This window comes from Hippopotamus amphibius, chromosome 5 (assembly GCF_030028045.1).
Source record: "Hippopotamus amphibius kiboko isolate mHipAmp2 chromosome 5, mHipAmp2.hap2, whole genome shotgun sequence".
NCBI lineage: Eukaryota > Metazoa > Chordata > Mammalia > Artiodactyla > Hippopotamidae > Hippopotamus > Hippopotamus amphibius.
Window position 1 is genome coordinate 127,299,595 of NC_080190.1, and position 13,977 is coordinate 127,313,571.

The 13,977-nt window shown below is 43.3% G+C and overlaps 1 protein-coding gene across 3 annotated transcripts in view; it reads left to right on the forward strand.

Moving 5' to 3' along the window:
* Window positions 1-424: 424 nt before the first annotated feature.
* TCEA1 (transcription elongation factor A1) overlaps window positions 425-13,977 on the forward strand; it is a 32,541-nt gene continuing 18,988 nt past the window's right edge. For 2 of the 3 annotated variants that reach the window (XM_057736123.1, XM_057736124.1), the window contains exons 1-2: window positions 425-759; window positions 9,151-9,213. In XM_057736123.1, coding sequence (XP_057592106.1) covers window positions 697-759; window positions 9,151-9,213 — 126 coding nt within the window. In that variant the 5' untranslated portion in view covers window positions 425-696. Of the gene's footprint in view, window positions 760-9,150; window positions 9,214-13,759; window positions 13,781-13,977 lie in introns of those variants that run through there. The other variant, XM_057736125.1, reaches the window with a different exon arrangement.

Sequence of the window (13,977 nt, forward strand, 5' to 3'; positions counted from 1 at the left end):
GTTAATTTCACTGATGAGAACCTTCCTGTCAACTACTTTTCAGCTGTACTCAAGGTACCGCGTCCAACACGCTGAGTGAGGAAACAAGACTGGGTCTCCGTCCGTAGGGCGCTCACAAACGACTTGCCTGTAAAAGACGAAACGCTCACAACGGCCACATCCCTATGACAATGGCCTACTTGGGGGATGGGGAATCTGATTTCCAGGCGGCCGTTGACGGCGGGGAGAATGCTGGGGTTCCGAATGCAAAAGCCACCCACGTTCTGTCCTCCAACGTCGCCGGGCTCGGCGCCCCGGGGTCTCCACAGGTACCACAGCCCAGGGGCCGAGGACCGGGGGCCCGGGCGTCCGCGGGGCGGGGCCGGAAGGAGCGCGCGCAGAGCCCGGGCGCTCCGCCCTCCCACTTTCAAGACAGCCGCGGAGCCCTGCCGCAGGCGGGCTCGTCGCCCAGCGGGTCCGCTGTCGATTGGTGGTGCCTGCTCGGCGTGCGCGGAGCTCGATTGGCGCTGCCTGCGGCGGAGGAGCTCCGCCGCCGCCGCTGCCGCCGCCGCCGCTGCCGTGGGCTCGGTGGGTGAGGAAGCGTCTCGGCCGGGCCTGCTGAGGGGCCTCGCCGACGCCTGGGCTCGCCCGCCGCCCCGCCAGTTTCGCGCACTTCCCGTCCCACGCGGCCCGGCGCGGGGCAGGCCTGCCGGAGCCATGGAGGACGAGGTGGTCCGCATTGCCAAGAAGATGGACAAGATGGTGCAGAAGAAGAACGCGGTGAGCGCGGCGGGCGGCGCGGGCCGGAGGGAGGCCGGGCGGCGGGCGAGGGCCGGACGCGGGGGCCCGGTGGCCTGAGGGGATTCCCGGCCCGCGGCGCCCGTCCGGCCGCTCTCCCCGCGAGATGCCTGCGAGGCCCGCGCTCTGGGAAGGTGGTCCTGGGGGGCGTCCTGGCCCGGGTTCTGGGGAGGGAGTCCTGGGTGGGGGCGTCCTGTCCCGCAGCCGCGTCTCGGGGAGGGGGTGCCGGGGAAGGGGTCCTGGGGGACGTCCTGGGGGGGCTTCCTGGCCCGCGTCCCGGGGAGGGAGTCCTGGGGGCGCGTCCTGTCCCGCGTCCCGAGAAAGGGGTATTGGGGGGCGTCCTGGCCCGCGTCCAGGGGAAGGGGTCCTGGGGGGCGTCTTGGGCCGCAGCCGCGTCTCGAGGAGGGGGTCCTGGGGGGAGGCGTCCTGGCCCGCGTCCCGGGGAGGGGGTCCTGGGGAGGGGTCCGGTCCCGCGGCCACGGGCGTTGGGGCACGCTCTGGCGCCCGAGGCCCCTCGTGGTTCGTGCAGCCTAGTGAACTCGGTCGAGGCGTCCTTCTTATTTTAAACTTCACGGTGGTGAAACCTGGCTGGTTTAGCTTAAGAGTACGGAGAGCCCTCACTGTTTGAAAGAACGCGTTCTAGTTGCGGGGCTCGTTGGCCAACGGCGAGAAAACAACATCACACAGAGGTTCGTGATCGGTTTTAGACATGAAACTGATAAAGCAAAATGTGAAATTCCTGGGTCTTATTTTTGAAGAAAGCTAAACATTCCCTTGATTATCTCACCTACTCTCCGTGTTTGCTTAGCAGTTAAAAAGGTAAACTATGCTAGTGTACTTGGCAAGTTGTTAAACGTTTTTTAAAAAGTGGATCTTGTTAGGCCGTAGAGTGCAAAGAGCTATGTTTAAGGCACAGTCACTGACACTGTGTGTGCTGCTGGGTGGATTTGGACAGCTGTCGTTGCTGGTCCTTTCCGAGTGGTTTACCGTTGATACCAGTGGAGTTATCTGTTACTGATAATGTGTTTATGTGAACGTGTCCTCTTGCGGTTTGTATGAGGCGCTCCGGTTTCTGCATCTCTGTCCACCTGTGTGTGCCGCTTTCAGCCCTGGCTTCCGACTCGTCTATTTTCAGCTAAACGTCTGAAATTCTAAGTCAAACTTATGTGAAGGAGAAAAGGGCTGCTCTGATTTGTACAGCACTTTAGAGTTACAAAGCATCTGTGCAAAATTCTTTTGGGACTCAAGACAGCTGTACTGCATTCATTTTACAGAATAAGAAACGGAGTCAGACCAAGTAGTTCACCTACTTAAATGAGGTGTGCGTTGTGGACGAAGCCAGGACCCGGGTTTTCTGCTGGACAGCAGCCAGAGTAGAAAGTAGTGTTAAACACCGAATTCTTAATATTTCAAACTTAGTCTGTTCCTCTTTTCCTTTAACAGGTGCATTTGCCCAGCATGTAATTTCATACCCTATTAATTTGTATTTGCAATTTTGGCCTTTTAAAGTATTTCCTGTTTGTTTTCTGTTCCAGACGTTGCCTATGCCATCTATTTTTTCTATTAATGCAGGCCTTTCGTTCCCCACTGCAAGTGATGCCTTCTGGGTATTTGATGCGGCAGACGTTTCTGTTATTTTGTTTAAACTGTCAAGTTTTTTTCTTTGCCTAGAGAACCCTAGACTCCCCTAGTAGAAGCTGGCTCCTAGGGAAAAGGGCCTGTTCGTTGGATAATTTTTTTTTTCTAACTCAGGCTATATAATGTGTATCCTTTAATCATCTAGAGCATTAGGTGCTTTTTGTTTGTTCATTTCCTTTCCTTGTGATAGATGTTTCCTTAAAACGAGGAATTCCTTGGTGAGCAAGTATGGAGAGGACCAGTTTGTATTTGTCTGCAGTTCTCAAATTGTAAACACATAATGTGTCAGCAGGAGAATGAGGATAAGCTCCGCAGATAATTCTCAAGTCTCATTTTTCTTCGCAAATCTTATTTTTCTAGTAGTACGAAACTTTACCAATATAAAAACTGCCCCCTCCCCCCCAAGAAAGGTAAACTTGACCGGCTCTTTTACTTTTTTCCCCTTCTTTTTCTCTCTTACAGAAATTCAGATAGGCAAATAAAATAAAGGGATGAATGACTCTCCCTCCCTGCCCTCCAAAGCACATCAGCCGCCCGTAAATAGCTTTTTAAGTGTCCTAGAATTTAACAGAAGTTGTTCTGGGGGTTGTAGGATCATGGTAGATTTATTTCTCTTTTTTTGTGCGTGTGGTTTCCAGATTTTCTCAATGAGCTATTTTTTATATTATTTTTATACTGTGAAAAAGTAAACTTTGCTTGAAAAATAACAGTTATCCTCTGAATTGAAGTGCTGTTATTAGGTATTGTTTTAATAAAACCATAGGTGTCACTTTCAAGTAATAATAAAATCAGCTATTACTCCTGAGCTAGACATTCTACTAAGTACCTACCTTATTTTATTTATTCCTCGAACAGTTTATTGGATAAGTATTATCTCTTCTAAAAAAGAGAAATGAAGTATGTATAAAGTTAAGTGAATTGTCTTAAGCCTAATAGCTACGAAGTGGCCAAATGAAGATGTGAATCTAAGTCTCTTTTGCTTCAAAGCCAGTACTACTCCGTTCACCTACAGCGTCTCTAGAAGACCGCTGCATCTGTATCTGAACCTTGCCTTGGTACAGTTGTACGACCAGGGTACTTGTTGTGGGGCAGACAGTTTCCCCTAAGTATCCCAACAATATCTTGACCCTGGTACCACCCAGAATGTTGCCCCATGTGTGTACTTGATCTTAAACAAGTACGCACTTTGAGGCCACGATGAACCACATGAATTAGTTCCAAATTTTCAAGTATCAGCTGTTTTTTACATAGCTTTTTTTCTTGTCATTTTGACTTTATCAGTAAGCAAGTCTGACTCCTAATCTTGGTTCAAATCCTAGCTCTTCTGAACTTTAGCTGTGTGATCTTAGGCAAGTTTCTTAACATCTCTAAAATGTTTTTCTTAGTAGTACATTGGAGATTCATGTAAAGATTACATGAATATGAAGTTCTTGGCAGTGCCTGGGATATGGTAAAGGCTAAAAAACCTGGGTTATCTTTGTAAAGGATTTATAATACTAGACTGGAGAAAGAGGAGTCAGGTAAGAACTTAGAATTTTCAAGTTCATGGACACGTTTTGTGGGTGGTGCTGAGGTTTGTTTATTTTTTCTTCATTGAAGGCTCAGGGCTGAGTAGAATGAAGTTGCAGGGAGAGAAATTAGAAGTAGACGTTAGAGTCTCCTAGCAGCAGGGATACCTGAAATATGCATATTTACAAGTCTTAATTGTACCTGGGTTAGAAAAAATTGTGGTTTCTGTATCAGGGTTAGATTCATTAGCATAAATCGAAATTTAGAGTGATTACACAGTCTTTTATAATGGCTTTATTTAGCTGTACAATACAGTTCACCCTTTTAAAGTGTACAGTTCAGTGGTTTTTAATATATTTGCAGATTTTTTTTTTTTTTTTTTTTTTTGGCACACGGGGGCTTAGTTGCTCCGTAGCATGTGGGATCTTCCTGGAGCAGGGATCGAACCTGTGTCCCCTGCATTGGCAGGCGGATTCTTAACCACTGCGCCACCTAGGAAGCCCGTATTTGCAGATTTGTTAACTATCACCACTATCTAAGTTTAGAATGCTTTCATCACTCCAGATGAAAACTCTCCATTAAGTAACCCATTAAGTAGTCACCATATCTACCCCCAACCACTAATCTACTTTAATAAAATAAAAATAAAAGCTTTTATTTTTTTATTTTTATTTATTTTTTGCCCACGCTGCTTGGCTTGCAGGATCTTAGTTCCCTCACCAGGGATTGAACCCAGCCCACCGCAGTGAAAGCGCCAAGTTTTAACCACTGGACCGCTAGGGAATTCCCAAAAGTTTTTAAATTTTATGAAGTTGAATTTATATATTTTTTCTTTTGTCTCTTGTGCTTTTGGTATGGAATAACTACAAATTTGAGGTGACATAGTAAATTTATAGTGATGTTGCTGAGCTGTTATAATGTTTCCTTTTTAAAAAAAAAAATGTCGCATCTTAATTTTCTAGACCTTAAAATCGCATCATAGTTCTTAGTAAGAAGTGTTTTGAGTTGATTGAGCTTAAATAATGCTCTCTTAAAATGATGGCTTTATGGCTCTTTGAGAGTACTGTTATGGTAGAAACAGATAATTTTTATACCTCTTACCAACCATGTCCTATGCGTTAGGCACTCTAATTTGATACTTCATATGTGTTATATATTCCCTCACTTGACCATTTTAACTACTCAAGGGTGGTGTATTATGCTTATTTACGTATAAAGAAGCTGAAGCTTGAGAAGGCCAAGTAACATCCCCAAGATCTTATAATTTGAAAATGGCAGAGCACGGATTTGAATGTAGGTCTGTCATATACATATAGCCCATGTTCTTAACTGCGTATTCCGTGTTGCTCCTTCCCTCTTGCATCTCCCTGAAGAGAAGGATGTTTGTATTTTATATAGTCTTGTATATACTAGGTTCTTAGTATACCATGTTTTATAAAAGCACTTCTTTCTGATGACAGGTAGGAGTACCAGCAATGTAATAAGGTAGTGTGGTAGCTGTTTATTTTTTAGCCAGTACTATGAACTAAATTTGACTGTGGAAATTAAGGTTGAATCTTTCTTTCTCTTGCATCATTGTCTATAGAAGATGCTGCAATCTAGTAGACTTGACCTTTAGAGGCAGGTGATGTTTGGTAGTACTCTTCACCAGAGTTTACAGAGCAGACCTGCCATTGGGGGAGTGGGGGAGTGGTTATGGAATGGAAAGAGCAGTAGTGTAAGGGTCAGGAAACTGGATCCTTGTCCCTTTACATGACCCATCAGTGTGGCCTTGGGCAAGTCTCTTACCTTCTCTAAATTTAAGTTGCTTTCTTGTAAAATCGAGGGTTTGTAGTAGATGCACAAAGATTTCTGCTTATTTTTGAATTCTTGCTCACTGCTGTGCCCTCAGCACAGAGCAGACCTTGGCACATGGTATTAGTGAGTATTTGTTGAGAGGCAAGAAGTTGTCATTTGACAGAATGGGGTAAATCTCACCTTTTCTAGTGAGTGATCATGTGACCTTGTGCAAGTTTCTTATCTGGACTTTAATTTCCTTCTCTGTAGAATGGGGGTAGTAAGATTACCTGCTTGCGTAGGGCTTATTGTAAAGATAAAATGAGATACTGTATATAAAGCATTTAACACAGTGCTTGGCACATAGCAACACTCAAAGTTTTTGTCACCAGATTAATATATGATCATCTCTTTTTTGTCCTTTTCACTCATCCATATCATCATAGTTGTTTATTTCATAAAGAACCTTGATTGAAATGTTCATCTTATTTGGTTAGAACATACTGTAATTCTGAGAAAGTTCATAGTTTTATCCCATGAATGTTATTTAACTTTTTCTTCCTTCTGCAGCCTGTATCTCTAACTCCAGTCTTACTAAAGAGATCTGAGTAAAAAAGGGAGAGTGCGATGACATTAATGGAAATCTATTGCTTCTACTTAGAAAACAACTTAAACCTTATGCCACATTGCCGATGTGTTACAAGAATCAGCTTTACATGTAACACAGCTTTATGTAAACCTAAGGAGGCCTACCTTTTAAGGGACTTTTAGAACTGTGATTCATTTTTTTTTTTAATACATTTATTTATTTATTTATTGGCTGTGTTGGACTTTGTTGCTGCACATTGGCTTTGTCTAGTTGTGGCGAGTGGGGGCTACTCTTCGTTGTGAGCAGACTCTTCATTGCTGTGGCTTCTCTTGTTGCGGAGCATGGGCTCTAGGCACATGGGCTTCAGTAGCTGTGGCACACAGGCTCAATAGTTGTAGCTCACAGGCTCTAAAGCGCAGGCTCAATAGTTGTGGCGCATGGGCTTAGTTGCTCCGTGGCATGTGGGATCTTCCTGGAGCAGGGATCAAATCCGTGTTCCCTGCATTGGCAGGCAGATTCTTAACCACTGTGCCACCTAGGAAGTCCCAGAATTGTGATTCTTTATCTTCCTTTTTAATTGATCCTGGGTCATAAATTGTTCAGAAAGACCATGGAGACATAGATAGAAGGAAAACATCTGTGGTAGATAAGGATACAGGCCCACAATCTTGTAATCAGAGCCTTTGGAGTCTGATATATTTGAGAATTCCATATTTTTCAGATTTGTAAAGATGATATAGTAGAAACATCATATATTTCATAATATCCTCAGTGAGATCTGGGCAATTCCCAGTAATCAGACAGTGGCATTTCTGTAGTGAAATGCAATATTCTCGCATTAAGTGGAATAAGTAGAACGTAAATAGCTTTATACGTCTGTTGAGGTGAGATGTTGCTGTCAAGTGAGTTTATTGAGAATCTCTGAGAAATGAGAAATTGTTTGGTTTTTAAAGGATTTTGGTTTGAGGATTTGCAGATATGCTATTGAAGATACTTGCTCACAAAAATGTCATGCCTATAGAAATTCTTGATTAATAGTAAATTTCAAGTCTGTGTTTTATTTTTTAACTGTTTTACTATTTTTAGTTGCCTCTAAAGAAAAAGAACTTATAGAATTTTATGATCAGAAGGAATCTGTAAGCAGTGCATCATTAAAATCCTTATAATAATCTGTTTCATAATTTCTATTGAACTTAAGTTTTTATTTATGAGGTATTGGGTTAAATTAAAATGATGTCTCTGTTGCCAGGAGAAAAGTTAATACTGTTTTATTCTCCACAGCCAAGGCTGTCTGTCAACTTTGAATGGAAAAATTATCTGACTGGAAACCTTCACTTGATTTTAAATTTAAGGAATATAATGACACCATGAGGTTCCCTGCTTGTTTCTTCCCTTGAGGTGCATGTGAGGGGGGTGTGCCAAGGCTCTCTGTTTCCTGGGGTGTGCTGTGTTTCACTGGTTTGTATGGTGTCTAGTTTTCGTATTTTAACGTTTCAGAAAGCAGAATGAGTTACACATGTCGCTGGCCAGATGGCCGTTGGGATGTATTTTCATAGGCAGAACATCAAACCCAGCATGGACATTTGCGGAACGGTGTCAGTGGCTTGGAAGCAAATCTGAGAGAGTCATGGGGTGCTCTTCGACCCTCAGGGACCAAATGGTAGAAGAGCAGTGGGGGCGAAGGCCACGAGCCTTATGCACCGCAGTGCAAGCAGAGAGCTAGTGGCTTTGAGCTCTTTTTTGGATTCTTTTGTGAAATGTTGCATTACTAGTGTTTTGATACAACTTTTTATGGGCTAAAAACAGATACTATTGAATCTGAGTCAGTAAATGATTCATAAGCATTAGGCTCTGAATGTGAAATAGTTTTAGAACCACCTTAGCCAGTTTTGATTATATTTTTCTTTTTCTGAATGTAAGTGGTGTTACATGATAAAAATTCCAAGTCTAAAGGAATTGCAAAGGTAAAAAGAAGTGATCAGAAAAGTTTATCATAGTTTAATAGTTTTTCCATTAGTCGTATATAGAATAATGACCTGTGCACATGTAGTACATTCAGTTACTATTAGACTAAATGAAAATGATTACGTGAATGTACTGAAATATGGTGGATTGAATGAATATCAACTTGGAATGTTGGCCACAAGCTGTAGGTGGTGCTGTTGCTTCTCATGTAATTCTAGTCCCCCTTTAACCTCAGCACTTTCCGTACATCTTCCATGAGTCTTACTTTGTTCTGTCTTCGTCAGCTGCATGGGAGCCTTTGATCCCAGATGGGACCTGGCAGTGGACAGGCCTGTGAGCTTAACACAGATCTTAATTGTGGATTTCCTTTCGGAATTTGCTTTTTACTACTTTGTAAGAACCAGGTAGACAGCAGTGTTCTTATGACTGAACAGTGAGGTACAGAGGCCTCGTGAGAATTCCAGTGAAGCAAGCCCCTCCTGAAATTCGGAGGTGCTGCAACGTCTTGGGACCTACCCCCCCAATTCCCACTTCCCACTTCCTTGGGCAGCTGCCCTCCATGGAAGTTTGGGGTGTATTGTACCACCACAGTAAGAAACATTTCATATTTCTAATCTGGGCGCATATAAACGAATACTGTTGAAAGCAAACTTTTATAAAGCAACACTTAGGTGCTGGTTATAACCCAATAAATGGATTTTATGATCCTCTAGTGAGTTGCAACCTCTGTTTGGAAAACTCTGTCTCTCTTTCTGTCTCTCATCTATATATCTATATACCATTCTCCTCACATGAATAAGTGAGCCATAGTGGATAGGAAAATATAAATTGAAATCTCTAGTTACTCCTTGCTTTACTATCTGGGAAATTCAATTTGAAATTATTGTATTTTACAGGCTGGAGCATTAGATTTACTGAAGGAGCTTAAGAATATTCCCATGACCCTGGAATTATTACAGGTATGTGCTAATATATGTCATAATTTTTGAATAGGTAATTGTCATAAAATACTGAAACATCTTCACTACCTATATGTTTTTTGTGTTTTCCTGTTATGGTGCAAACCATTATTAACTTGTGTCTTTTTGAGATGGTAACATAAATCAGTAATCTACTGAGTTACCATTGTAGAAAACATTGCCTTCCTCAGGAAGAATAAAACCTCCTTCTTCAAGGTTGACAGTGGGAGTGAAATCTCACTGTGAAAGGAAGTTGGACCCTTGGCCCTGACTTGATCTCCCAGGATTTCCCTTCTGGGTCTGCAGTTGCCAGCTCTGCCGCGTGAAGCTGGCTGAAGGGTGAGGGTGGGAAGTGTCGCTCTCTCTTCTCCCTTTCTCAGTGCTGGCCTGCCCTGTGCACGGTGGGGTGTCTGATTGTCGTTGCGTAGATTCATTACTCGAGTCTTACTGTTCTAGCAGGACTGAACCATAAAAATACGACTTTAACAGTCAGAATGTTAAAACAAAGTAAATAGATGAATCTGGCTATTTTCTACTAGGCATTTCTTATTATCCATGAGTGCCACCTTTGATATTTCCATTCAGTTAAGTCAGAATTCAGGGAAGGGTGACAGGCGTGTGTACATGATTGAGAAAAAAATCACATTTATTTTCACTAACATCTAACTGAGATCAAGCATTTGTTTCAGTTGTGAAAGCAGTAAACCACAGTTGAATTAGCAGTATTTATGACTAACTGAAAGAAATCACAGATATTTTAACCTCATGTTGTAGATGTACATGCTATATATTGACATCTCTTTTTGCCCATTATTATGGTAGTTCTTATACCTTATGCTTGATCTTATTTAATGTTTTAATAAAGAAGCACATATATTACTAGATCACATTTTGTAACTTTATATAATTCCTTTTCTTTGTAATCCTATGTATTTTATTTAATCCGTGTTAAAAGCATTCTGAGGAGGAGTCCATAAGCTTCAGATTACCAAAGGGATCCGTGGTGGGAAAAAGGTTCAGAACGCCTCCTCTAAGTATAGACCCAAGAAGGAGAAAGGAAGCCGTCATCAAGTCCTGTCTTCTCAGTTCAGATACCCTGTCCAAGGATCAGCAGCTCTGGCAAATCAGTTCTGAGGATAACCTTGCCTTTGTGTCAGTACCTTCCACCTAAGAGTGGCCTTATCCTGGCAGGTCTGTATGGGGGTAACCACATCACAAGCAGAAGTGATCCCAGTGCTTGTTTAACAGATGTGTAGCTTTATAGAGGGTGTGCAGTTTGGGTAGGGTTATCACTTATAATATACTTTTGATTTTTTATATGCTTCATTCCTTGGAAAGTTTATGTATTTATATAACAAACATTTGAGTTTTTATTAGGGTTAGAAATTGTGTTGAGGTTGTAAAGATGAATACAACATGGTCATCAAGCTTGACGTCTAGGAGAGGAAAAGTGCCATGTAAGCAAACAGAAAGGTGTGGCTGCCCAGATAGAAGTCTGAAGCAGATTTACAGTACGTCCCCTCATAGGAACGAGCTCCATTCCAAGAGCACGCTTGTAAGTCCAACAGAGTTAGTCTAGGTACCCAAGTAGCACAATCGGCTGCATAGTTCTGTACTGTGATAGGTTTTATAATACTTTTCACGCAAATAATACATAAAAAATAAACAGTTTTCATCTTACAGTACCTTGAAAAGTACGGTAGTCCAGTACAACAGCTGGTGTACAGGGGCGGCATCGAGTGAACAGGCAGGAAGAGTTACTGACTGGAGGAGAGCGAGGAGGTGGGAGATAGTAGAGCTGAAGGATGGTCGCCAGTAGGAGACGGAGGGCCAACTGCATTTTCACTCACGCCTGACGTTGACGGCACAGGTTCTGGTTCCTCACTGGATTCAATTCTGTCTACCCACTTGAAAAAACGACCCAGTGATCTCTGGGTAGTAGCTCTTTTTTTCTCATCATAGATGACACGGTAGCACTGGATTGCATTCTGAACAGCTGCTGTAACCTTCGTGTACCATTCTACTTTTGGGTCCTGTGTCTCAAAAACTAACAGTGCCCCTCAAATGGAACTAATTTATGTGATTGGACATGCGAACGCATGTGCGCATCTTTGAAAGTTTGCAACTTGAAGGTTCATATGTGGGGGATTTACTGTATTTGTCAGAGGTAGGGCAGGAAAAAGCACAAAGACATTTACTTCTTAACCTGATTACTTAACTGGGAGGCTCAGGAAAGCCTTCATGTGGTGATAAAGTGTAAACTGAGTCTCAAAAATGAGTAGGTTCTCCCTAGGCAGATAGGACCGGAAAGGGTATTGCAGCAGAGAAAGCAGGATGTGGAAGCAGTGCGGCACGTTCAGGTGGAGGAAGTCAGGTGCAGGGTTGAAGACCCCGGCTGGCTGGCGTGTAGGACTGCGGATGCGAGCCTGAGGGCATCCTGCCCAGCACTTGGGGCAGGGGAGGCATGACCAGGTTTCGGGGAGGAAGAAACGGGAGGCTTGTTGACTGACACAGGTACTCAGGGAGCAATGATGAGGGCCTGACTAAGGTCGTAGCAGTAGGAGTGGAGAGAAGGGTACTTGTTATTGAGGGACAACCTACAAGAATTGGCAGTAGACCAGGTGGGGGGAGAAGGAGAAGGTGACATTTAGGACAATTCAGGTGTTGCCGTGGTGACCGGGTGGATGGTGCCGTTTTACAGCAAAGCAGACTTCAGGAAAACATAATGTGCTGGGCTGGGTGAGAAGGGGTACAGGTGGAAGGGTGAAGGGGTAAGGGTAATTTTGGATCCTTTGGGTTTTGAGATGCCTGTGAAACAGACATAGACTCTGCTAGGTAGCTGAGTGTATATCCTAGAGCAGTGCTGTCAGATAGCTACATAGTCCTTTCCTCTGCCTACTTTCTTCTGCTCTTCCCAAAATACCCCCTGAAAGGAGGAACAGATGTAAATAATCTTAGTGTTTCACTGTACCTCCACAGCCTCATTTTTTATTATTCTTGACTGGACAATCTCTCCTTTAGGCGAGCATGTTTATTACAGATGCCTGTGTTCTCCTTGTGGGTTTTCTTAGGTTTTAAGCAGAGCTTAGGTTTGGTCTCTTTAGTGATCAGAACATTCTGTGGTAATTAAAAAGCAGTGACCCGACAGCACACAGTTTGCTCATAATCTCCTTATACCTTTGCTGGCCTCTGACCACCTCCTGAAATCCCAAATCTCATTTTCTTCACCAATGCATGTCCATCCCAAGCTCCAGAACTGTATTAGTGACTCAAGTTATTTCCTCCACTCATTCCAAAATTGAGTTTTCTTCTAGGCAGGGTTCGGGTGGCGGTGACGGGTGCTGGGGAAGGAGGGGCGCCACAGGCGTTTGGGCCAGGTGAGGCGGTCGGAGCAGCAGTTAGCACGTGGGGTAGCTTGGGGACCACACAACTGAGCTGTGCCCTCCGCTCAGGCGCCTGCCTCTGGAAGGTTTTCTACATTGAAGTGCCTGTTCCACCAGCTGACAAAGTAGCGTTTTAGAGAAGTTCTAAACCATCCTAAAGTTCTAAAAGTTTTTTCTTCACTGAGAAAAGTTCTGAGAACATATCATTTTCCACAAGAAAGAAATCACTTTCTGGGGGAAAAAAATCCCCGAAACACTGATCTCAAACCACCTTGGGGTTTTAGAGTCATGAGTCCCCTGTGTCTCTCTGCCTTGGAACCTTCATCCCCTTTCTCAGCTGTCCGAGAGAGAATACAGGGCACTCCAGCCAGACACACATTCAAGATTCTTCAACAACTGTTCTGAATCTCTGTTTTGAGTACATTGAATAATTTGAAAGGAAACCTTAAGGACCCATTTATTTCTTGGCCTTGAAGTTTAAAGCAGGGGTTCCCTTTTTTTCCCTCACTAACACTTCCTTTCATTATTTTTTTCTTCCACATCCATGTTTTGAAAGATTGGCTACTGACAACCTGAACTTACTAAATACTTTACATTTTTTATTTGTCATCCATAATAGTCCTGTCATAGCCTTTGTGTTCTTCGAGCACAATTTGAAAACAATTGATGTGTTGGATAGAGCATGGACTCTGGAGGTGACAGACCTGGATTAAAATCCCAGTTTTGCCAGTTAGTAATGGTGTGATGCTGGGCAGGTTATTTATTGATACTTCCATTCTCTTCCTCTTTAAAAACAAGGATAGGGATGTGGACTTGAAAGGGTTGTTAGGAAGCATAATGAATGTGGATGCTCCCAGCACAGCCGTAGGCAGGCAGTGTCACCACAAGTGACGTTAGCTGTATTCTGTGACGTCCATTTTTAGTGTCTATGAGTATATGCTGGTGTTTAAACCTGTGTGGGTGGTGGTATTTGTTTAGGTGTCCTCCTTATAAATTGCAGCAGGTGGTGTACAGAATAATCTGTAGGAGGATGTAGAGAAGCACAGTGCGTGTGTTAGCTGCGGTTGCGTCAGCCTGCCTGGTGGACAAACACAAACACTTTATGCTCGGTTCTTCTGTTGTGGGAAAGACTGATTTCATTTTACTATTTAACCAGCCTTACTTCAGTAGCACGTTACATGATTGTAGGTCTCAGTGATGAGAACCTTGATGCGTCTGATGTTTGATTTGAAGATGTCTGTGTCTTGTCTACAGTCTACTATTAAAAGAATTCATATAATTGATGTTTTTTCTGTTCTAAAGTAGAAACAGGCATCTGGGAAAGAAGAAAGTGAAACAGTGAATTGCTGGAAATAAAATTGCTTATACACATTTTCTTGTC